General features: G+C 50.0%; 7 protein-coding genes across 7 annotated transcripts; 4 read left to right on the top strand and 3 right to left on the bottom strand.

Annotated features, from left to right (window-relative positions):
* Nucleotides 1–747: 747 nt before the first annotated feature.
* On the bottom strand, nt 748–2,538 carry CDV56_105137 (uncharacterized protein; the record flags this gene model as incomplete). The annotated part of the gene is made up of 6 exons (XM_026758756.1): nt 748–900; nt 951–1,728; nt 1,783–1,806; nt 1,855–2,168; nt 2,242–2,333; nt 2,400–2,538. 6 exons carry the CDS (start codon nt 2,536–2,538, stop codon nt 748–750), a joined length of 1,500 nt encoding a protein of 499 aa, XP_026612757.1.
* A 587-nt stretch (nt 2,539–3,125) lies between these two features.
* On the top strand, nt 3,126–6,772 carry CDV56_104808 (uncharacterized protein; the record flags this gene model as incomplete). Its single annotated transcript, XM_026758427.1, has 5 exons — nt 3,126–4,227; nt 4,287–4,711; nt 5,630–5,757; nt 5,839–6,056; nt 6,111–6,772. The coding sequence occupies 5 exons, from the start codon at nt 3,126–3,128 to the stop codon at nt 6,770–6,772; spliced, it is 2,535 nt and encodes an 844-aa protein (XP_026612756.1).
* Nucleotides 6,773–7,404: 632 nt separating this feature from the next.
* CDV56_104625 (enolase) lies at nt 7,405–8,959 on the top strand (the record flags this gene model as incomplete). Its single annotated transcript, XM_026758244.1, has 5 exons — nt 7,405–7,507; nt 7,561–7,856; nt 7,909–8,143; nt 8,195–8,645; nt 8,713–8,959. The coding sequence occupies 5 exons, from the start codon at nt 7,405–7,407 to the stop codon at nt 8,957–8,959; spliced, it is 1,332 nt and encodes a 443-aa protein (XP_026612755.1).
* A 588-nt stretch (nt 8,960–9,547) lies between these two features.
* CDV56_104464 (fumarylacetoacetate hydrolase family protein) lies at nt 9,548–10,706 on the top strand (the record flags this gene model as incomplete). Its single annotated transcript, XM_026758083.1, has 5 exons — nt 9,548–9,712; nt 9,761–9,859; nt 9,911–10,024; nt 10,119–10,446; nt 10,531–10,706. The coding sequence occupies 5 exons, from the start codon at nt 9,548–9,550 to the stop codon at nt 10,704–10,706; spliced, it is 882 nt and encodes a 293-aa protein (XP_026612754.1).
* A 548-nt stretch (nt 10,707–11,254) lies between these two features.
* Nucleotides 11,255–13,329, bottom strand: CDV56_104217 (putative monooxygenase; the record flags this gene model as incomplete). Its single annotated transcript, XM_026757836.1, has 4 exons — nt 11,255–12,780; nt 12,861–12,986; nt 13,056–13,179; nt 13,240–13,329. 4 exons carry the CDS (start codon nt 13,327–13,329, stop codon nt 11,255–11,257), a joined length of 1,866 nt encoding a protein of 621 aa, XP_026612753.1.
* Nucleotides 13,330–13,745: 416 nt separating this feature from the next.
* CDV56_104053 (2,4,5-trihydroxytoluene oxygenase) lies at nt 13,746–14,831 on the top strand (the record flags this gene model as incomplete). The annotated part of the gene is made up of 1 exon (XM_026757672.1): nt 13,746–14,831. One exon carries the CDS (start codon nt 13,746–13,748, stop codon nt 14,829–14,831), a length of 1,086 nt encoding a protein of 361 aa, XP_026612752.1.
* A 526-nt stretch (nt 14,832–15,357) lies between these two features.
* CDV56_103515 (transcription factor domain-containing protein) lies at nt 15,358–20,128 on the bottom strand (the record flags this gene model as incomplete). The annotated part of the gene is made up of 7 exons (XM_026757134.1): nt 15,358–15,569; nt 15,672–16,882; nt 16,946–17,324; nt 17,385–17,398; nt 19,179–19,413; nt 19,475–19,895; nt 19,955–20,128. The coding sequence occupies 7 exons, from the start codon at nt 20,126–20,128 to the stop codon at nt 15,358–15,360; spliced, it is 2,646 nt and encodes an 881-aa protein (XP_026612751.1).
* Between the last annotated feature and the right edge of the window lie 565 nt (nt 20,129–20,693).

Below are 20,693 nucleotides of genomic sequence, written 5' to 3'. Positions count from 1 at the left end.
TGGGCGACAGAATTATGCTGGTTGTCCTCTGTCGCCGCAGGCGTCTTATGAATGTGAAAGGCAACCGTGCAGTTTCAGTGAGACATCCCAAATGCCACTGAATTTTTCAGAGGCAGACAATATACTGAATTATGAAACCTTTGACCTTGGTGATTGGTTATCCGGCGATGCGTTACTCGAGAGTTCCTTCCGCTCAGATCAGTTCTCGGCAACATTTATACTATGATTATCGAGCCACCGGTTCTTTTAATGGCAGCTGCCTCGTTTTGGCCGCCTCCATTCGTTCCGATGCAAGATAGAAACACTTTATTATCCTCTTCTTCATACTGGGGACAGATCGTTCTTATTATTATGTTGTTACAGCTGCCAAGAGCCGTCCAACCTGAATTGGCCATAATAGGTGATACTCGCTGCCAAAGCGTGCACATACCCACTCAAGTCTCCCTGTTATCTTGCACTGCAAGCGATGTGTTCGGTTCCCAATTCCCCCTTCGCTACCCAGATCTGAGGCCCTACAGAAGTACATAATTAAAGGTTGTCTATCATATTTGTCGGTAAATAGGTCGCCGATCTCATTCTCCGGCTTTGTGTATTCACGCGATAGTATATGTAGTTGATCCATTTATGATTTCACTGCGAGATCATTATTGCTACAGAGAGAGAGGGGAGAGCAACACACTTGTGAGACATATGAAAATGTAGTAGATCGAATGATCTTAAACGGACATATTCGAAGAGTAGACATATTCATAGGCCTCTGTCGAAGTCGGGAGATGCCAATTTCCGTCTCCATGTAGGACCTTTCCACATCAGAAGAAGAATACCAGAAAACGAAGCAAAGTTAATTGCTGCAATGACTCCCCAGGCGATTCCGAAGGTTGTGCTTGAAGCAAAAGGAAGCTGGGTTGGAAGTTAGTTGTCATCATGTTGCGATAAGGAGGATCATTTACCATGTAAAATCCAAGAGTGAAAGAAAACAATAAACGACCAAAGTTAAGGAGTGTAGAGAGCTCAGTTGACTGTGGCTTGTAGCAATCGGTGAGATAGGCGAAAATCGGTGTAGAGACGATCTGAAGCCCGAAAGCTGCAATGCCGATGCCCATCATAGGTCCCGCCCAATGAGTTTTATATTGCAAACAAACGCCCTCTATGACGACACCGACAGGAAGAAGAAATGCCCCAGGCAAAGTTGCTCGGAGCCTTGATTCAGAATCTGCTGAGCCACCATGACGGCGGTTAGCATGGCGAAGAGCTCTGTCGCTGATTGATCCAGCCATGAATTCTCCGAGAATAGAACCAATCGTTGTGGGTAGACCAATGGCCAGACCAACCTGAATGGTGTTAAACCCGTAGGAGTGCTCAAATGTTGCAGCTCCGGTGACAGCAAACAGAACTGTACCTGCGCCAAATGCAATACTGTAATAGAGTGTGCACAAAAGCACCGATGGATATTTCAACATAATGAAGCAATGAGTAAAGTCCCGAAATTTGAGCTTCCCTGTGATTGGGGCTTGTTTGAGCGTAAGGAGCTGGACCCAGGATTTTGTTCTGGTGTAAGAGGCGCCTGTTGCTGGATCTCGGAGATATAGAGTCTCTGGCAGGAAGAAGATATTGAAAATCCAAGTCGCCCCAAGAGTGATTGTTGGGACCCAGTAACACCAACGCCAGCCAAGATCATCGGCTACAAGGCCGCCAATGATTGCTGCAAGGTGTGCTCCATTGGTAACACTGTCCTATCATTAGCTTAGAACCATGCTCGCCTTCGTGACCTTCGTGACTTACAAGACCACGTATATCCCCATGTACCTGGCAAAAGTGAGCACAGAAGGAACTTAATTGTACAAGGGCACTTACAATCCCCGCTCATGCATAAAATACAGATCTGCAACAATTGATGCACCAACTCCCATGCCAACCGATGTGCCAATTCCCACAAAAGCGCGTGCAACCAAAAGGTAACTCCACGAGTGACAGACAGCACAGGCAGCGTTGGCAGCCGTCCCGATTGCAGTACTCACCAAATAGACAGGTCGACGTCCGTAGACGTTTGATAGCGGAGCGTATATCAGGGGAGTAAACCCGGCAAATAGGATGGCGATTGTTGTTGTATAAGAGGCCTCAGTGACCGAGACTCCAAGATCCAGAGCAAGTGGGACGAAAGCAGCATTCTTACGAAGAGAAAACACGATTAGCATTGCCCAAGCTGAAGTGATGTCCGATAAAGCGACGGATATCACCCACAATGGTGCCCTGGGAAAATGGACCGAGGAACCCGAGAAAGGCGACCTGAAGGAGCACGAGGAGCTTCATATAAAACGACCAGTTCAAGGGGTCTTTTTCTCTTTGTCAATACACACAAATGCGTGAAGGGACTTATCAAAAGAGAGCGGTGTCCTCACCTAGAGGATCATCAGAGGGTTGTGGGCGCAATGGATAACCCTGGCTATCGAGCCGCAACGTTCCACTATCCTCAGGGGCATATTCATCCATTTCAGCAACTGGTTTGCATTCTACATCGGGCACGTCCATCTCTGTCATGATCCGAATCTCTTGATCCGAGGGAGGAAACGTAGTCTTGTGTTGCGGGGTGGTTATCTGGACTGGGACCGGAGAGTTGAAATCTAGGAATACTCCTAGCTCCCCGCAGACAAGTCATAAGAATAGTCACGAATATAAAGTGAGGATGATAATATCTGGGGTAGGTATAGAGAAAACTACCCCACAGATATATTACCCCCCAGATAAACTAATCATCCCGCCCGATAGTTAACAACAAGCCGCGGAGTTACAGCGATAAGTCCACATGCCATTGACTTTCGTTATCCGCCACCGGGTGTTCCTTATGAGATATAGCGGGCCTGGGCGATCCGGCCCTGATCCAGCGGGACGGCAGTTGAACCGCGGAGTCTACAAAGTGAGCCACGGAGTCTATGTCATGATCTGCAGACTGTCTTAGGACAAGCTGCGAAATTTCATGCATCAGTTTGTACGTACTATAAACGCAGAACTAAGTGCTCCAACCTTTATGTTTCACAGCCTGCAGCTTGATTCCTTTATCTCTCACTACGCTTGGCAAGACATCTTTATTTCCAATATCACAAAATTCCTCGTTCATCTTTCCCAACATGAACATTTATGCTCTCACTCTTGGCGCAGCAGCTATTCTGCTCACATTTATTTTCCGCCAACTGTATCAAAGATGGCACAAGTCCCATATCCTTGATCATATACCCACCCACGCCTTCCCGGATGGGAACAATACGAGGCCTCGGTACATCAGCGAGCTCAAGGATCTTTTAGAGTCAGGTTATCGCCGATACAACAAACAGGGCCGAGCTTTCAAAGTCCCCATTCCGATTGGGGGATACTCCGTGAAGTATCGCGTCGTCCTTCCCAAGGACCACCTAGAGGAGATGAAGCACCTATCGAACAACATCTTCAGCTGGGCGAAGGCCTCTGACGTTATCTTTGCTCAAGACTACACTGGTGCCCCTAAACGAGGTCCGTGGTCTGGAAAGGCTCTTCGGGTGGGTATCCATCAGAACCTGGGCGATATCACAAAACAGCTGGAGCGGAGAATCGATCAGTACTTCCACTCGCATTTACCCAGTGAACCAAACAGTGGAGTGGCAACCATCAAATTCATGGAGTTCTTCGTCCCTGCCATAGCAAACGTCACGAACTCCTTGCTCGTCGGTGAAAAGCTCGCATCAGACCCGGAATGGATGGCCCAAACGATCGATTTTGCAGTGAATCGATACAAATCTGCAGATGACGTGCGGGCATGGCCCCCATCCCTTGCTGCCATGATTTCTCCACTGATCCCAAGTGTGAGGAGACTACGACAGAGCAAGGAATACGTCAAGGCACAGCTGAGGCCCATGTATGAAGAGCTCAAGCGACAAGACGCGCTTGGAGCTGGTGAAAAAGCCAAATACCGAAAGGGCCTGTTCGGGTACGAATGGTTATGGGGAGGAGCTCCCGACGATGTTACTCTGGACGATTTCTCCGAGACCATGATGCGAACCATCATTGCATCGATCCATACATCAGCAAAGACAATCAGTATCGCTCTCATAGACATGTTGTCCCAGCCTCATTATCTTGAGGAACTACGTCAAGAAGCAGCACAAGCTACTTTGCCGAACGGATCTGTCAACATGGACGCACTGGTCCAACTGGATTGTTTCCTGAAAGAAAGTCAAAGGCTCACCCCGGTATTCCTATGTAAGTCCGCTACCCTGAATCCAAATGCAGTTTCCAACCTTTTAACACGTATAACGCAGTGACCATGAACCGAGTTGTAACTCAGGAGTACACCTTCAAGGTGTCCGGAACCCGGCTTCCTATCGGCACCATGACAACCGCCGCGACCGCTGCCATCGCAACTGATCCAGATACTTTTGGTGCTGACTCTAATGAATTTGACGGACACCGCTTCACCCGTATTCGTGAGAATAACAAAGCCGGAGAAAGTACGTTTAAGATGGGAATGGCCACAGAGGATTCCCTCGGGTTTGGTCTCGGCAGCCAAGCTTGTCCAGGCCGATTCTTCGCTGTGAATCTTATGAAGCTCATGCTGGCCAAGCTTATAACACGCTGGGAACTGAGGTTGGAAAAGGAAGGAATTCCATACTCGGGAGGGAGGCCTAAATATGAATATTACGACTTCTCAGTGGTCCCCCCAACTGCGTTTGGGATGAAACTTATGGTTGGTGACAATGTGGAGTCGGCTTGATTTACTTTGGCTGTGATGGGGCTCATAGAGTGATGCAAATCATGCTATTATGAAATTGAGCTAACATAAAACAAATAGAAGGATCAAGACAATCCTTCATCCCTATCTAGCAACTTGCCTACGTCAAGGCCTAATCCTTTAGATTTCTATATAATACTAACCTATTACTAGAATTTAAATGTGTAGCAAGGCTAAGTGAGTTCTGGGTTGCTCGGTAGGAAGATGCTAAAATCACCGCTGATCTTTGTTGATAATAGGATCAACACTCTCGAGAGAAGCAAAGTAAGGTAGCATCTATAGAGAATATATAGAGAGAAAATTTGTATTGTGTAACTATCGAGAGATTGAGATAGATGTAGAGAAAGGCAAAGCGGCAGTAGTCAACCTAGAAGGGGGAAAACAGACAAGGAGGCGCTCCGACCCTAAACAAACAGGAAAGCAATGCCTCAGGTAGCTGTGCCAATAGTCGAAGGGTTGGGTTGTTTAGAAACAGGCCCGATTCTCTTCCAAGTCTGGCTTACATCGTGCCGATAAGCGGCACTTGTCTTCAATCTTCAATACTTTTCGCAATCACTGAATATACGCCTATCTATGGCTGAATTATCCTAGTCCCGCGGCATTGACAAGCGTCAACAACAACTCCGCGATATGATCATATGAGATGTTTAGAGTTTTGACTCCGCGGTTCGGCTAGTGCGTACTTTATACTAGCCGATGAATTGGCTGTAAATGTCAATATTCCACAACATTAGACAGGGTGAATTCTTCTGCTATTCCCGTTGCATCACTAGATGGCCCCAGGTCCGTCTTGAACATATATATTAGGCTTGTCTTACCTTGCTTTTCCGATTTGTGGTATCAGATGTTTCAACGCTGTACTACTGTGTTCAGATCAACAAGATGGTTCTGGAATTGTCCTTCGCCTGTTGGGACTATGATCGCATGAAAGCGATAGAAGATGGCCGGGTTCGCGCGGAAGGTATTGAGCTCAATTTTCTGAATCTGCGTGTGGAAGAAACGTGAGGACACTTTCAAGATATTGTACTTGGATTTTCTTCAATCACGGTCCCCACATAGCTAATCCAAGATCCCAATTGCAGGTTCTTCCGTCAATTACGTTTTCGGGAGTTTGATCTCTCTGAACTGTCTTTGTCCTCATATATCATGACACTACATCAAGAGAAACCTCCTTTCATCGCCTTGCCGGTCTTTCCCTCTCGATTCTTTCGGCAGCAGTCCATGTATATCAACAAAAATGCGGGCATTTCGAAACCTCAAGATCTGGCAGGTAAAAAGATTGGGGTTCCTGAATACCAAAGTAGGCACCCAGACAACATACATCTAAAGGAAACCTACTCACATGGCATGATAGTGACCGCGGCAGTGTGGCAGCGGGGGATCCTCGAAGAATATTATGGGGTTCCTCCGAGCCAAGTGCAATTTTACGTGGGCGCCATCGAAAGAAGTGACCAGGAAAGAATCAGCAAGATCCCGCACTCCCTACTTCCGGATATAAAAGTGGCCGCAATTAGCAAGGAGCAAAACCTCTCGGACATGCTTGCTAATGGTGAGCTCGACGCGGTCTTTAGTGCTAGCAAGCCGTCATCTCTCGAAACATCTGAAAATGTTGGACGACTGTTTTCCAACTTCAAGGAGGTGGAAGCAGAATATTTTCGGAAGACTCAACTCTTTCCCATTATGCATGTGGTCGCTCTCAAACGGGATGTATATGAGAAAAATCCGTGGATTGCGAAAAGTCTAACCAAAGCTTTCGCGCTGAGTCTCGATGTGGCGTATGAATCCATTCAAGATAGGTCGGCGCTCAGATATATCTTACCATGGCTGGAAGATCATGTCATAGAGACCCAAGCGCTAATGGGCGAAAAGGCGCGATGGTGGCAGGATGGGTTCCAGGTCAACAAGCACGTCATCGACAAATTCTTGGAGTATCATCACCGGCAAGGACTGTCACCGAGACGGTTAAAGGCGGAGGAAATATTCGCCCCCAATGCCCGGGAGACATTCGTTCTGTGATCTTAGTGTCGGTAGAAAGATAGCCGAAAATGGCGTCAGGCATTAGGCCCATCAACTTGGACCATGGATATACAATAGCTGGGATTTGCTAGTGGTCACCCACCTAACTACTAACCAGCCAGCGTGTGGCTTAAGTGCAGCTAAGTAGATGGGAAGCCCTGTTTTCCACACCCTGTGGTTGTATGTGCTAGATTATATAAAATTGTGTATGGTATCAGTTTACCCATTCCATTGAGGCCTGGGTTGATGGGAGCAAATGTCAGTGAGATTGTTTTCAGAAGGACAAGGCCCCAATCAAAGGGCCTCGTACCATGAGTCAATAATACAGTGAGCCTGCAGGCACAGCTCTTGCTGAGGTCTTCCAAAGCATTCTGGCATAAGTTGAATTGTATGAGTCCTGTACCGTCTTATCCGGCACAACGTGTGTTCATATTGCCATGTCATATTTTGTGGAAACCCTTCATAATGACGTAGCATATTGGCTAATTATTATTAGGCACGTCCCGGCACGGCTAGCAGCTCATGATCAGTATGCATTCTTCTTAATCATCTTTTTGTTGGAAGTATTCTCAAATCCCGACGTTGACATCTAACACATATATACAGTTACAGTCCGGCGCTAAGTGGTGAGAATGGCAGACCATCGCAGCGCGCATATCTCAGGAGTCACCGCATCCCAAAGGCTTGATTCGAGAGGAAAGCCTACCGTCAAGGTGTCTGTGACGACGGGAGCTGGTAGAGTACTCTAATTGGCCTTGTTGCTGTATGGTTCATAATGTCAAAATTAGGGACCTTCAGCGCAATAGTCCCATCGGGTGCATCTGTCGGGGACTACGAAGCCCACGAGCTACGTGATGGTAACGCAGATGATTACGGCGGCAAGAGCGTCCACCAGGCTGTCACGAACGTGGAGAAGGTCATTGGCCCAGCGCTGATCAAGCAGCAATTTGACGTCAGAAATGATCTGGAGAAGATCGACCGTTTTATGATCCAGCTGGATGGGAGCAAGAACAAAAGTAGGCTTGGGGCGAATGCCATCCTGGGCGTTAGCATGGCTTGTGCAAGGGCCGGAGCTGCAGCGAAGGTCGGTGGTATTCTTCTTCCCCAGACCAGGACGAGACTTATTTGTGTGCCAGGGAATTCCACTGTATGAGTTTCTGAGGGCACAGGCGGGAATAACTGGGCCATACGTACTTCCTGTGCCTTTCTTCAATGTGCTCAATGGCGGCAAACATTCTGGAAATTCCATGGCCTTCCAAGAATTTATGGTTGCCCCAGTCGGGGCCAAATCGTTGACTCACGCAGTTCAGCTCGGTAGCGAGGTTTACCAAGCTCTAAAATCTGTGATCACGGAGAAGCATGGCGCGTCCGGTAGGGTTACTATTTACATATTGAGTAGTGGCTTCTAATGAATTGCTTTAGCTATTGGTGTCGGGGACGAGGGCGGATTTGCGCCACCGATTACTGAACCCACAGAGGCCCTGGACCTTCTGATGGTTGCGGTGAAGAGAGCAGGCCATGAGGGAAAGATCAAATTCGCAATTGATCCCGCCGCTTCTGAATTCCATATCCGAGGGGCATACGACTTGGGGTTCAAGAGTAAGAAACAGTGCCAGTTGTCTGCGGCAACACTCAGCGATTTATATCGGTCGTTGCTGGATAGGTATCCGATCATCCTTCTGGAAGACCCATTCGCAGAAGACGACTGGGCGGCCTGGAGAACATTCAACCAGAATTGTCGTATTGAATTGGTTGGAGATGACCTGTTGGCGACAAATCCTGAGCGAATGGAAATCGCCAAAGAAAACAACGCGTGCAATTCGTTACTGCTGAAGATTAACCAGATTGGCGCCATAACGGAGTCGCTAGAAGCGTACGCTTTCATTAACCTCCACTCCTCCATCCGTCATAGCGCATTATCCATGTTAACTGCATTGTAGGGCCCGAAGGGCATTCAACTATGGTTGGCGCGTTTTTGTCTCGCATCGCTCGGGTGAGACAACAGACGACTTCATTGCTGATCTGACCGTCGCATTATCCGCTGGACATTTGAAATCCGGTAGTCCATGTCGAGGAGAGCGGGTTGCCAAATATAACCGTCTGATGGATATTGAGGACCAGCTGGATGTTTCTGGCTCGCCGCATGAATACGCAGGAAAGTCGATGAGCTGGAGGGGAATGGAATGAGACACCCGGTAGTCGGGTATAGAGTATCGCTTTGCCAAACAGCAGTACCGCGGAGTTGGAGTTGTATTCTCATGACGCTGTCCACATGGAAATCCTAAGCGCGATGCAAGCAATAGTCGGTGTTACCGTGTTCTCGTCCTTAGGACCAATGTGCAAGGTGTAGTTCTTGAAACGACGGTTATACCGGCTTATGATTGCATGGCTGTGGATTGACTAGGCGAAACTTGCTCTCTTCATTGTAGCCAATGAGAAAACTATAAAACTGATATCCGGGAGTACTGATTCTCTGATAATGTCACTATTTGTTGGTTTGAAGTCCCCGCCGAAGATCCTCCGCGGGAGAATCTCAACCTTATGCACTGGGGCACGGAACATCATGATCAGGAACCGAGAGAAAATAGTACCCATCTACATTAGTAGACGCCGAGTTCGCCTGAAGCGCTAGCATCTCATGTTTCCACTCTTGCACAAGACCTTGTTTCCGTCCACAGATCTCCTGCGTTCCCTGCGCACTCAAACACGGCCCCAAATTGCTCAAGAAAAGTTCAGCTCAACAACGGAAACGACCAAAGAAGCAGACAACTGAAAATGGCCGAGTTCAAATATCTGATCCACTTCGCAGATGAGAAGGGAGAGAGATTCTTTGCCGATGTCGATTCCACGAAGCCCGTCATCGGGGCACAAATCAACGCATATCGATCATTCGAGGACCTGAAGGGGACGCAGAATGGCTCAATTACCTCTATTGCCAAGGTACTGCAAGCCCTCTCCCACAAGAATGACCTTCCCGCCTGAATGTAGTCTCACATCGACATGCAGCTCCTTCCTCCTGTCCCTGCACACGATCTGCCGATCTATTGCGTCGGGCTTAATTATAAGAGTCATGCAAAGGAAGCAAATGTAAGTTCCTCACCGTACAAGATTCTAGACACAGCCTCACAAGAAAATCAGCTCAATGTCCCTGCGAATCCCCCGGTGTGGACAAAGCCCGCTGCTGCTCTGGCAGGTCCCGACGAGACGATCGCGATGAACCGGTTCTGCGCGTCTCATTTACCGGACTGGGAGGTGAGTGATGTCCTCTTCTGATTGCGAAGCCTCTTCCAGTGCTGCAGGTACTGTCCGGAAATAAGTCTGATCATTCCACAATCGCGGATATTAGGGAGAGCTCTGTTTTGTGACCTCGCGCGAGTGTCGCGACCTCACCGTTGAAGAGGCATCCTCATGTATTCTGGGTTATACCATCGGCAATGACCTGTCCTGCCGCTTCTTCCAGCTCCCCGAGCAGTCCGGCGGACAGTTCTTCTACGCCAAGGCCTTTGATAGATTCGGGCCAGTTGGGCCGGTGCTGGTCCATCCGTCCGTCTGGCAGGAGGTTGAGAAGACAGCCCGGTTGGTAACGCGCGTGAACGGGCAAGTCAAGCAAGACTGTCACCTCAGCACGGACATGATCTGTGATCCTGCGAGGATTCTCAGTTGGATGTCACAGGGTAAGTGTTTCATGGATGACTCTTGCTTGAAGACTATGACCGGAATGGCTTGATAATTGTTGTTTCCATCCTTCTGCGTTATAGGCACTACGATTCCCGCGTACACGATTGTTATGACAGGGACTCCCGCTGGGGTGGGCGCATTCCAGACCCCTCGCCAATTTCTCAAGGATACAGATTCGGTCGAAATTGAGATTACCGGTCTCGGAGTTCTAAGAAACCAGATCGCGTTCGAAGAGGGCCAGGACAATATGCTGTGAGATGACCTTCTGTCTTGTTTGAAGACTGTCAACGATCACCGGGGCTATTTGCTCCGGAATGGCAGACGCTTGTACTGACTATGCTTCCTCTTACGAGATGACCAGGACCCTTGCGTGGAGATTGATCAAGTCTAAACTGTGGTATAGGTTCAGTCTGTGGCTAATATAAGTGTTAGCACAAGGCAGTCCTCAATTCGCTGTATCTCCTCTGTCCCGAAATCCGTGTATTCTGCTATCGTCATGTAATAAAGAGAACTCCCGTTTGCTAGACCTATTGCTACTGTGGACAGCTGGTAGTGGTATGAACTAGGGACCTGGCTGAGGCGTTGTAGCCTGCTCACTCTGTAGCTCTGTAGTATCTGGCCCTGCGTATGTCAGAGCTTCAATGAAATGTGAAATAGTCTCAAGGTTGGGGAAAGCACAGCCAACATATTTATTTGTCTCTTGTGATCTCAGACTTTTCAGATAATGTACAAAATGATGAACTTAGACAAAAGAGCAGGCAGTGGCAATAGCAGGGAAATTTGCAAGTTCAAATCAATCAGTTCTCAAGAAAGACTCCTTTCCAGCTTGTCCAAGCTACTCTTCAGGTCAAGTAGGTCTCTACCCCTGGCAATGACGATATTATCAGGCCGGAGAATCACATAGCGAGCGCGAGAGTCGCCAAGACGATGCATGAACTGGAGGGAGCTGTATCCTGGGCGCACGGGGAACCCAACAAGAAGATCCGCAGGGGCTACATGACAAACCGGCCACTGACTCACACCGGAGATGTGATCTGAAGAGTCGGAAGGATTGAACTGCACAATCGACCGCTCCGATAGTGCAGCAGGATCTATTCCGGATTGTCGAAGGACCCGAAGCAGAGCGACCAGTTCCTGTTCTGTTTCAGAGGACTGGCCGGGTGTGATGACAAGAAGAGTCAAGACGGTAGGGACCCGCCGCAGCGCCTGGTCAGACAGCTCAATCATCGGGGTCGGGCTATCTGGGAGACGTGTTTGCACGTAGACCTGGCCCAGCTTGATCCCTCCGCCATTCTCGGCAGCAAAGCCCCCTCGCCCACAGCCGCGGTACCCCTGGCTGTCAGCCTCAAACGGCCCGAGACGCATACCCAGAGCCCCGAGGAAGCCCTGAACAACTCTCAGACACGCGAGCTGCACCGATCCCGTCCATGAAGCTTCTTTGTTGCATAACTCGCCATTCTGCCGGGTCAGTCGGGCCGAATTGTCAATGCCCATTCGACGTTCATCCGCCCATGCCTGAAGAAGACCCTCTCGCAGAGTCCGAGAGTGCGCTAGGGAGCCAACCTTGGTGAGAATCGCCAGTCGCCAGGCTAGTCCGGCCGCGTCCTGAACACCACATGCCACCCCTTGCCCACCGAAAGGCGGGAAGACGTGCGCCGCGTCCCCAATCAAAACAGTCCGCTCAGCGAACCATTTATTAACCACCCGGTGACTGAAGCGGAACGGGCGGCAACGAAGCACCTCAATACAATCCCGGGGAAAAGTTACCTCAACGGGGCAGCCGCCGTGAAGCGGCTGGATCCTCCGGGTGATGAGCGGGGTCAGATGCTCCCAGAACATGGCACTGGCATCCATGGAGTCGTCCCACTCGGGGACAGCAAATTCATGACGCCACAATCGATCCGAATGCGGACCAAAGCGGCCACAGGCCACGGGCTTCCCGGGGGGCCGACAAAAGTGCCAGTCTGCCGGCCAGAAGAGGTCGTATACTGACTTCGGGTCATGTCCAGCCGCCCAGAGAGCAAGCTCGGGGTGGCTTTGCGGCGTCGGGAGGGTGATTTTGAGATTGGCTGCTATCCAGGTGCCTTCGTACTCGAAGATCCCGGTTTCCTGACGGACACCCGCGGACGGCTCGAGGAAATGTTTGCGGACGATGCCTCTTTTCCCATCCGCCCCGACCAGCCACGCGGCCTGGATCTGGCGCGGTGTTTGGTCGCTATCGAGGTAGTGCACCGTCACTCCGTTTGCGTGCTCGTCGCGCCCGACAACTTCACAGGCTGATTGGAGGGTGCAATATTTCGAAGAAGCTACCAATTGCCGGAGGAAATACTCTGTGCACAATCAGATTTGATCGGACGTAGATCTTCCGTGTGAGATTCAGCAGGTTGATTGCGAAGGAAGGATAACTTACCCAGTCGCGGTTGGCTCTGCAGGATGGTACTCGGCAGACCGTGTTCCATCATGTCCGAGTCAAGCTCGATCGTAAAGAAAGGTTCATTCTGAGGGGAAGTCGTGTGAAAATTGACGGACCGTAGCTCTACCGGGTAGACAAACCGTCAGCTCCTGATATTAAACATGACGGACGGCCTGGAGATATAGCACCTACCCTGCCCTATGGAGGAGACATGTTTTCCCAGTCCTAGGGTCCATAAGCTCCGAAGAGCATCCCCCGTGAGTACAACTCCTCGGGGGTCATGCGTGATATCATCTTCTTTCTCAAGAATGACCGACTTAGAAGCGGTCAGTTTGATCTTCCTCAACGATCTCAATAGTACAATATATCTACTTACCTTGATTTCGTACCTTGCTAAAGAAAGCCCTAGAGTCAGGCCTGACGGGCCACCGCCGACAATAACCACGTCGGTATTCATTGGAGACATGGCAATGCAAAAGGAGGAGAGGTGAATGTTGGGTTGAGTATATTACTAGAAGCACACGAATATTTGTGCAGGTCAACAATAGGCTTAGACAGTTAATCACAGCATGCGTATAGGTAGACCGTAGATGGTGACTTTCCGAAATTATGCCGCGGCGAGTCTTGATGTCCGACAGTTGGTAATTCTCCCGCGGGAACACATAAGATGGCGAGGCTAACAGGTTTAATTGTCCCACCCTGCCTGATATATTCTGGAACGAAGAAACTTCCTTCTGATACATATCATCAGTCTTATGCAACTTTGGTCTAGCAGTGATGGAATAAATACAAAGCACAGCTTAGATCACATCTACCACGCACAAACATCAGAAGACATTGGCAAAAGAAGCAACAGTTGCGATCGCAATCCCTGAGAGCAAAATGTCTCTATTTATCCTTGATGTGATTGCCTATCTGCCTAAATCATGGCAGGACTGGATCCTTCCACCATCCTCAATCCCTACGGTGACCAACAACCCGTCCAAAGTCCAACTATCTCGCATCGCACATGTCTACTTCGAACACAAAGATCTGAACAAATTTGACCTGTTCGCCAAGGACTTCGGCTTCGTACCAGCAGAGCGTAAGGGAAACACCATCTACTACCGCGGTTATGGCAAGGACCCATACGTCTACGTGGCGTCGCAGAGCCGGACCGGCCGATCACGGTTCCTGGGTGGCGCCTGGGTAGCCAAGGACGAGGACAACTTCAACAAGGCCGCAGCGCTCCCGGGCGCCGTACTAAAGGACCTCGACGAGGCGCCCGGCGGAGGCAAGATGATCACCTTCGCCCGGCCCAACGGGACCTTCTTCCACGTCGTGCACGGGCAGACCGAGCGCAGCGTAGACACCGAGACGGAGCAGCCCCCCTCCGAGACGCACGAGTCACAAGGGCCGTACAACACCCCCTTCAAGAAGAAACGGCTAGGCCAGTTCCAGCGGTACCGCGAGGCCCCCGCGCTCGTGCACAAGCTCGGCCACTACGGCTACGTGTGTCGAGAATTCGACACCGAGCTGGACTTCTACACCTCCAACTTCAACTTCGTGCACTCGGACATCCTCAATCTCCCGCAGTTCCCGGACGTCGACGTCCTGACCTTCATGCATCTGGACCTGGGCGCGGAGTACTCGGACCACCACAGTCTGTTCCTGCAGCGTGCGCCTCCGAACGTCCGCGAGACCTACCTCCACCACAGCTCGTTCGAGGTGGCTGACTTTGACGAGCAGCTGATGGGTCATCGGTACCTTGCCAAGAAAGGGTGGAAGTCGGTTTGGGGAGTGGGGCGTCATATCCTGGGCAGTCAAATCTTTGACTATTGGTATGACAGCAGTGGGTTCAAGATCGAGCATTACGCGGACGGGGACGTGGTAAACGAGGACAATCCGACCCGGAGAGAACCTGTCGGGCCATTGTCCATATGGGGGCCTGAGGTGCCGAAGGACTTTGGCGCCAATAAGGCAAAGTAGGATTGCGGGTCGTGATTGGAGTTTATGGTGGCTTGTATGTAAGATTATTGTGTTAATTGTATCATGTATGCGTTGTTCCGTGCTGGCTCCATTCTCCATCAATACCAAAGTAATTCCCCTCCTTAACCCTAGAGGCCAGACGTCATTCTCTCAGTACCCACTTGCCAGACCAACATAGTACTTGGGTGATGGAAACCCTATCTCCGCGAGGGCGATGCTCCTCTGATGGTCCGTTCCTGCATCACTGTTGAAGTATCCCACTTCGTGTGTATGTTAAGGTGGGGCCCACAAAAGAGGCCAGAATTGAGAGGACCGCTTACCGCGTTGCGGTAGTCAGACGACGAGTGTATCTGATATCATTGCCGGTCCGATTTGCCCATCTGTCCTGGTCAATGACCTCTTGCTTCACAGCCAGAATGAAGAAGCGTATGTAAGTGTATTGCCGTCTGATCAGGAAAGGGCGTCACCGACAATGGTGCAACAAGGAGATGCTCCATCGAAGGCAACTCGACTTGGACCACAAGCATCATAAGGGGGACAAAAAGTCGAACGTAAAACCAAGCCCAGGAAGGTCGAGCCCGGGTTCCTGTGGTGTGAGCAAAGGATCCTGCGGATTTGGGGAAAGACCAAGAAGTCCCCTCCAGGGACGAAAGGGTCCCGGCACTCGTGTCAGGAGCTGACCAATGTCGTGGGAAGAGAGGGGGCCATGGACAGCACTGGTGAATTCCTCGAATGCCGCTATGCGATCGTTAATTAAGTATAGTAAAAATCAAACCTTGAGCCATGTCTCGGCAGAAAAATCAAAATGCAAAAATCAAAGCAACAGATCAGGGATCCCACCTTTGAGTGACCTGGGAAGTGCCCAGATTCTGGCAAATTGCTCCAAAAACAACAGCAGTATGTTCCTCTCCGCCTGGAGACGCTCGGAAAGGGCTGGCATTTTAGGTGTGGCCTCGTGCATTTCATGCAGGTATAGTAGAATCAATGTAGAGAATACAATGAGGCAAATGGCTGGGTCCACCGTCGAACAATACCGGCTGTCCCATTCTCTGATGACAGCCACAATGTCCTCGGAGTGGGCCAGTGATCGCTGCCAGGATGTCGTCCACATCGAGTCGTCCGAGGGATCGAACGTGATTGCGTTCAAAAGCCGTGCCGTGTGCAGATGGAGTAGACAGACAAGCCGCGCATGGTGGTCTACACTAGATTCATTGGCAAAGGCGTTGCGAGCTTCGCGGAGAAACTGCGGAGGCAAGGAAAGAACCACGGCTGAGAGATGATCTCCGAATTGAGAGCGTCGCTCCCGAAGACCTTCTGACGGGTTCTGCCTCCGTAACCGATAAATAGCGGCCGCTTCCCTCAGAAGAGTCGTCGTGACGATATGCATGTTAAAACATGAGGCCTGGATATTGAGATCGCCCATTTCCGCCGAGATGCGCCACAGATCTCTGGTATCCGGGGGCAGAAATTTCCCCCCATGGCTACCAACGCGGTTATCGCCTGAACCCTGTAGAGAAGTAGCCACCAAGGCGGTCCGTATGCTCTCCTTTTCCACGACAAAGGGGGTGGCTGCCGTAATATTCGAGTACGAGTCCAAGCAGTAGATGCACCACCAAACATATCTCCATTCTTCCAGATTGGCTGGGCTTGCCAAGGCGTCACCAACTGAGTTGTACCTATCAGTGGAATCTAGCTGATGTAGTCCTAATCGGAGAGCTTTGCGCGAGAGTCGACTGATATAATCCCATGCGTCTCCACCATGACCCTGATGGAAACGGTAAAATGCGAGCAGGCAGTTTTGCCGGAAAGCGTCCAGCAGGAGGGCCGGCTGGGTTGGGCCTTCCAACGGGTCGTTCTTCAACAGCTCTTGAAGACAATCGTCGATATTGGCTACCTGCCAACCGTGCGGTAGGCCGAGAGACTTCGCCGTGACAGCTAGGACGGTAAGCAGCAGAGAATGGTTGATCGTTCCATGCTCGTATTGCTCGAGAAAGTCTTCTTTCCGAAATAATGGGATTGAATAATGGACAAAGTCAAAGAAGTCATGGACCCTAACACAAGGTGACGCAAACGTCGTCAATTCTGAGACGAGAATGGTTGGCAGCAGGACTTACAGCTTCGCTTGCATCTCCGGGGAAATCCCCAGCTCCGTGGACCCGGATAACCCAGCCGTAGGGACAATAGGTGTCAACCCCGAAAGGAGAGACATTGGCTGTGAGGTACAATCGCCCGTTGAGAAGCCAGCATCAGCGTCCAACTCAAATCCCGTCGCCGAAGAAGCAACAAAGATGTCGGAAAAGAATGAAGACACGTGCTCGCCATTGTCCTGCTCAGGACTGACAAATGAATGAGCGGCCTTTGCGGGGGACTTGACAGTACGCTTTGCTGCTTTTCGTGTACCCCTGGCTGGACCTGGCCTCTTCTTGGAGGACGAATATACGCAGGCAAAACCTCCTTCATGACATCGAGAGCAAACCGGTCGTTTTTGATCGCCTTCAATAGGGTTGAGTGATGATTATACTCAATATCGAAATCTTCAATCGGCGCACTCACATTTAACCTTTCTCCTGAAAACGGTTAGTCAGGCGGAATATCTGGGGTTGGACGGAACCACTGACGAAATGCATTTGTCACATACTCGCAAGTTGCTTGCTTCAAGAGACTGCGTGACCTGTTCTTGAGCTACTGTCGAGTCAGACCGGCTAGAGGAATCGGGAGACATTACTACACAGCTCCCTCTCTGCCAGATGGAAAATAAATTGCTGTAAATTGCTCCATGGTCAAGGCTGGTGCTAGATGATGTGTTCATGCTTTTTGCGGGGGGTGGACAGTTGATGTCACATGACGTGATCTCCTAAACTAACTGACCAATAAGATGACACTGGATGGGTTTGTTGCCACCACTTTGGCTCACGTGCTCAGGCATCTCTTATTGGGCAGAACCAAAAATGGCGAGTTCCTCCGCGGACAAACTTCCTGCAGTCCTGCAGTCACAGGTGGTCCCTTCCGACGAGGTTATGGATATCATTATGACTGCATTGTCTATATCTTATTTGCTGGATCTTGGAAGCATGCAGCATAAGCTATGGAAGACCAAACTACCCCATTCTACATTCGTACGCGCAAAGACAACAAAACCGCCATCACAGGGGCACACATTCTGAGGTTCAGATAGAGATGGTGAAAGACTCAAAGTCAACCTTCTATGTTGACAGAGATCAATCCGTCATCAACTTCTTCATATGAAACATGCGCGAGAAGATCCAACCAAGGAGGCCAGACCAGAGCCATCCCCCAACGAAGAATTGTATCACCTTGCTTTCATTTCCTTCCCACAGCCATTTCTTGTATGATCGCTAACCGGCCTGTCGAACTATCTGCGCGACTACCCTCTTTGCGTAAGCATCGCAGCTCATTGCATCATCCTGACTGTGTTGAACGCGGCGATTATACTCTGGCAGAATTCCTCTATATAGAGAATCTGGCGCCGGTTGGCGATCCTCCGGAGCAATGCGCGATTGGACACCTCCTGTTACGGCAGTGGTGACTTTCACTCTGTAGACAGGCATCGCTCTATGAGTATTGAATCTGCGCTTCATGGACGGGAATCCCCGATGGGATTAAGAGACGCGACAGTGAAGCTTACCCAAATGGCGCCAGTTCAATACGCATCGTGTCGCTCAAAGAATGCAAGGCTGCTTTGGATGCGTTGTAACGGAACCGAAGGCATATGGCATCACCTGGAGCAGTCAACACGGTCTCTTCAGAACTGGTCCCATAGCTGCCGTGCACCTACCCCAGATACTGGTCCAATTTGCACAATTGTCCCCTTGGTTTCAGAAGCAGTGGCAAGAACGTTTGACACATCAGTACACGGCGAAGACTTTCCATAATGCTCAAACGCGGCGCCTACTATGGAGCTGCATGTCAGACAGCCAGATACCAAAGGAGCATGGGTTTCTTCGGTCTAATTTTGCGTAATTGCGCCAATAATCAGATTTTCATCGTGACCTTACGCGTAAAGTTTGATATAGAGCAGTCCTTGACCCTGACAAGGGGCTGTGTAGGGAGCTAAAGGCAAGAGATTGAACATGATATACAATATTCGATATACGCTCTGTCCTTGAAGCTTCCAAACACTTAGCAGGCTGCATTTTGAGGGAGAATTCAGCGATTGCTATAAGACCTGGTGATAATCACGCTCCATTGTTTCTACATACACCCCTTGGCAATCAAACATCCACTACTGGAGAAGTGCAGCTTTGTTTCGCGCCAAGAAATCTCTCCAGCTTGTTGGCTGATACCCAGCCTTCTCGAGCAAGTCATGGCTCTCTTTCAGATTCATACCGTTGTAGTAACCGGTTCTCGATAAAGAGATGGTTCTCCAGCATCTCCTCGGCGATTGTAGCAGGCAGAAAGCTCGTATAGGTTTCAGAGTCCACCTGAACAAATCGAGTTTTCTGTCCGGTAGCCTCCTCAAACTCCTCGAGAATTCGAGTAGGGGTGTAATAGTCTGCGGCAGCGAGGATCTGAGCACCAAGGGACTCTGCACGATTCTTCAACGCCGCTGCGACGTATTTGCCTATGCGTTCCATTAGCCTGTGCTACTCCGTGCACTTCCCTCGCGGATGGTCGTCACATACCCAAATCGTTCTCGATGTCAACGAGCGGAAATTTGGCATCTTTACTCACAGGGTAGGCCAGCGTGTAGACGCCGTCCTCGCCCTTGCGCAGCATTCCCATTTCGGTATAATTGGTCATGAAATACCCCGGCAGCACAAAGGTAGCAGGCACACCGATGGATCGAATATACTGCTCCACCTGCGCTTTCTGGTCAAAATGGGGTACGTGTTTGAGCCGACCGCCGGATGTCTCAGTGACATTCACCAAAGAGGAGAAGATCAGATGCTGGGCACCAGTTTCCTTTGCTGCATCAGCCACGTTCTTGCCGTGCGCCAGTTCCGCATCAGAGCCGGCAACGCCCCAGGCCGGCGTGGTCACAAGGAAGACCGAGTGGCTGCCTTGCAGTGCCTCAACGAGAGACTCCTTGGAGTTCATATCGGCCTTGGTAAGCAGTCAGCATTGTTTCCATTGTCTGGCCTGGTCTGGTGGCTAGAGCTCACTTTTCCGAATTCAACACCCTTCTTGGACAGTGCTTGAGCTTCCGGCTTTGTCGCATCACGGGTGATACCGCGGATCTTGAATTCCTGGGAGAGGTTTGCATCCTGCAGGATTGTGCGGATGACAGAACCGCCCTGCTTTCCTGTGGCGCCAAAGACCGTGATGATTTTGGACATTTTGGTGAATCGCTGAGCTATAGTAGTCGATGCAAGTTAAGTTACTTGAGAATTGAAGATCTTGTTGATGAACATGGCTATTGAGGATGATGTTCTTCTTTTATCCTCGGTCTTGAAGGCATTCATGACGACGTTGCCATTTGGTGAGTAGGGCGATGACAAATTTTTGTCTCGACGACAAGCATACAGCCTTCGGTCTCGGTCTTTGCACAGCCGAGGATTGCCAATACAATGGCTAATATTTTATCTGAGCTGTGGCTTGCCTTGTCAGCTCGGCCTCCACACCAACCCGAAACGTCATGGAAATTATTAATCACCGACAGCTCGTGGTGGCTTGAACATTGAGGAGATGGTCCTATTGGTTCATGGGAATATAGAAACTAGATTATGACGACATTGACGTACCTAGTAGTAGAAGTACTTCTACGAGTATCGCTCTATCTATTGAAAGGAGGTCCGATTTCATTTCTCATCAATATCCTCTTTCAATTAATTACATCCTTCTCAACCATGGCAGGAAAGCAGCTCCGTGACAATGTCTCACGTTTTCAAGGAGCCCCCTCCT

This window comes from Aspergillus thermomutatus (assembly GCF_002237265.1).
Source record: "Aspergillus thermomutatus strain HMR AF 39 chromosome Unknown NODE_157, whole genome shotgun sequence".
NCBI lineage: Eukaryota > Fungi > Ascomycota > Eurotiomycetes > Eurotiales > Aspergillaceae > Aspergillus > Aspergillus thermomutatus.
Note: the sequence above shows the minus strand (reverse complement) of the source record. Positions and strands in the feature narration are given on the sequence as shown.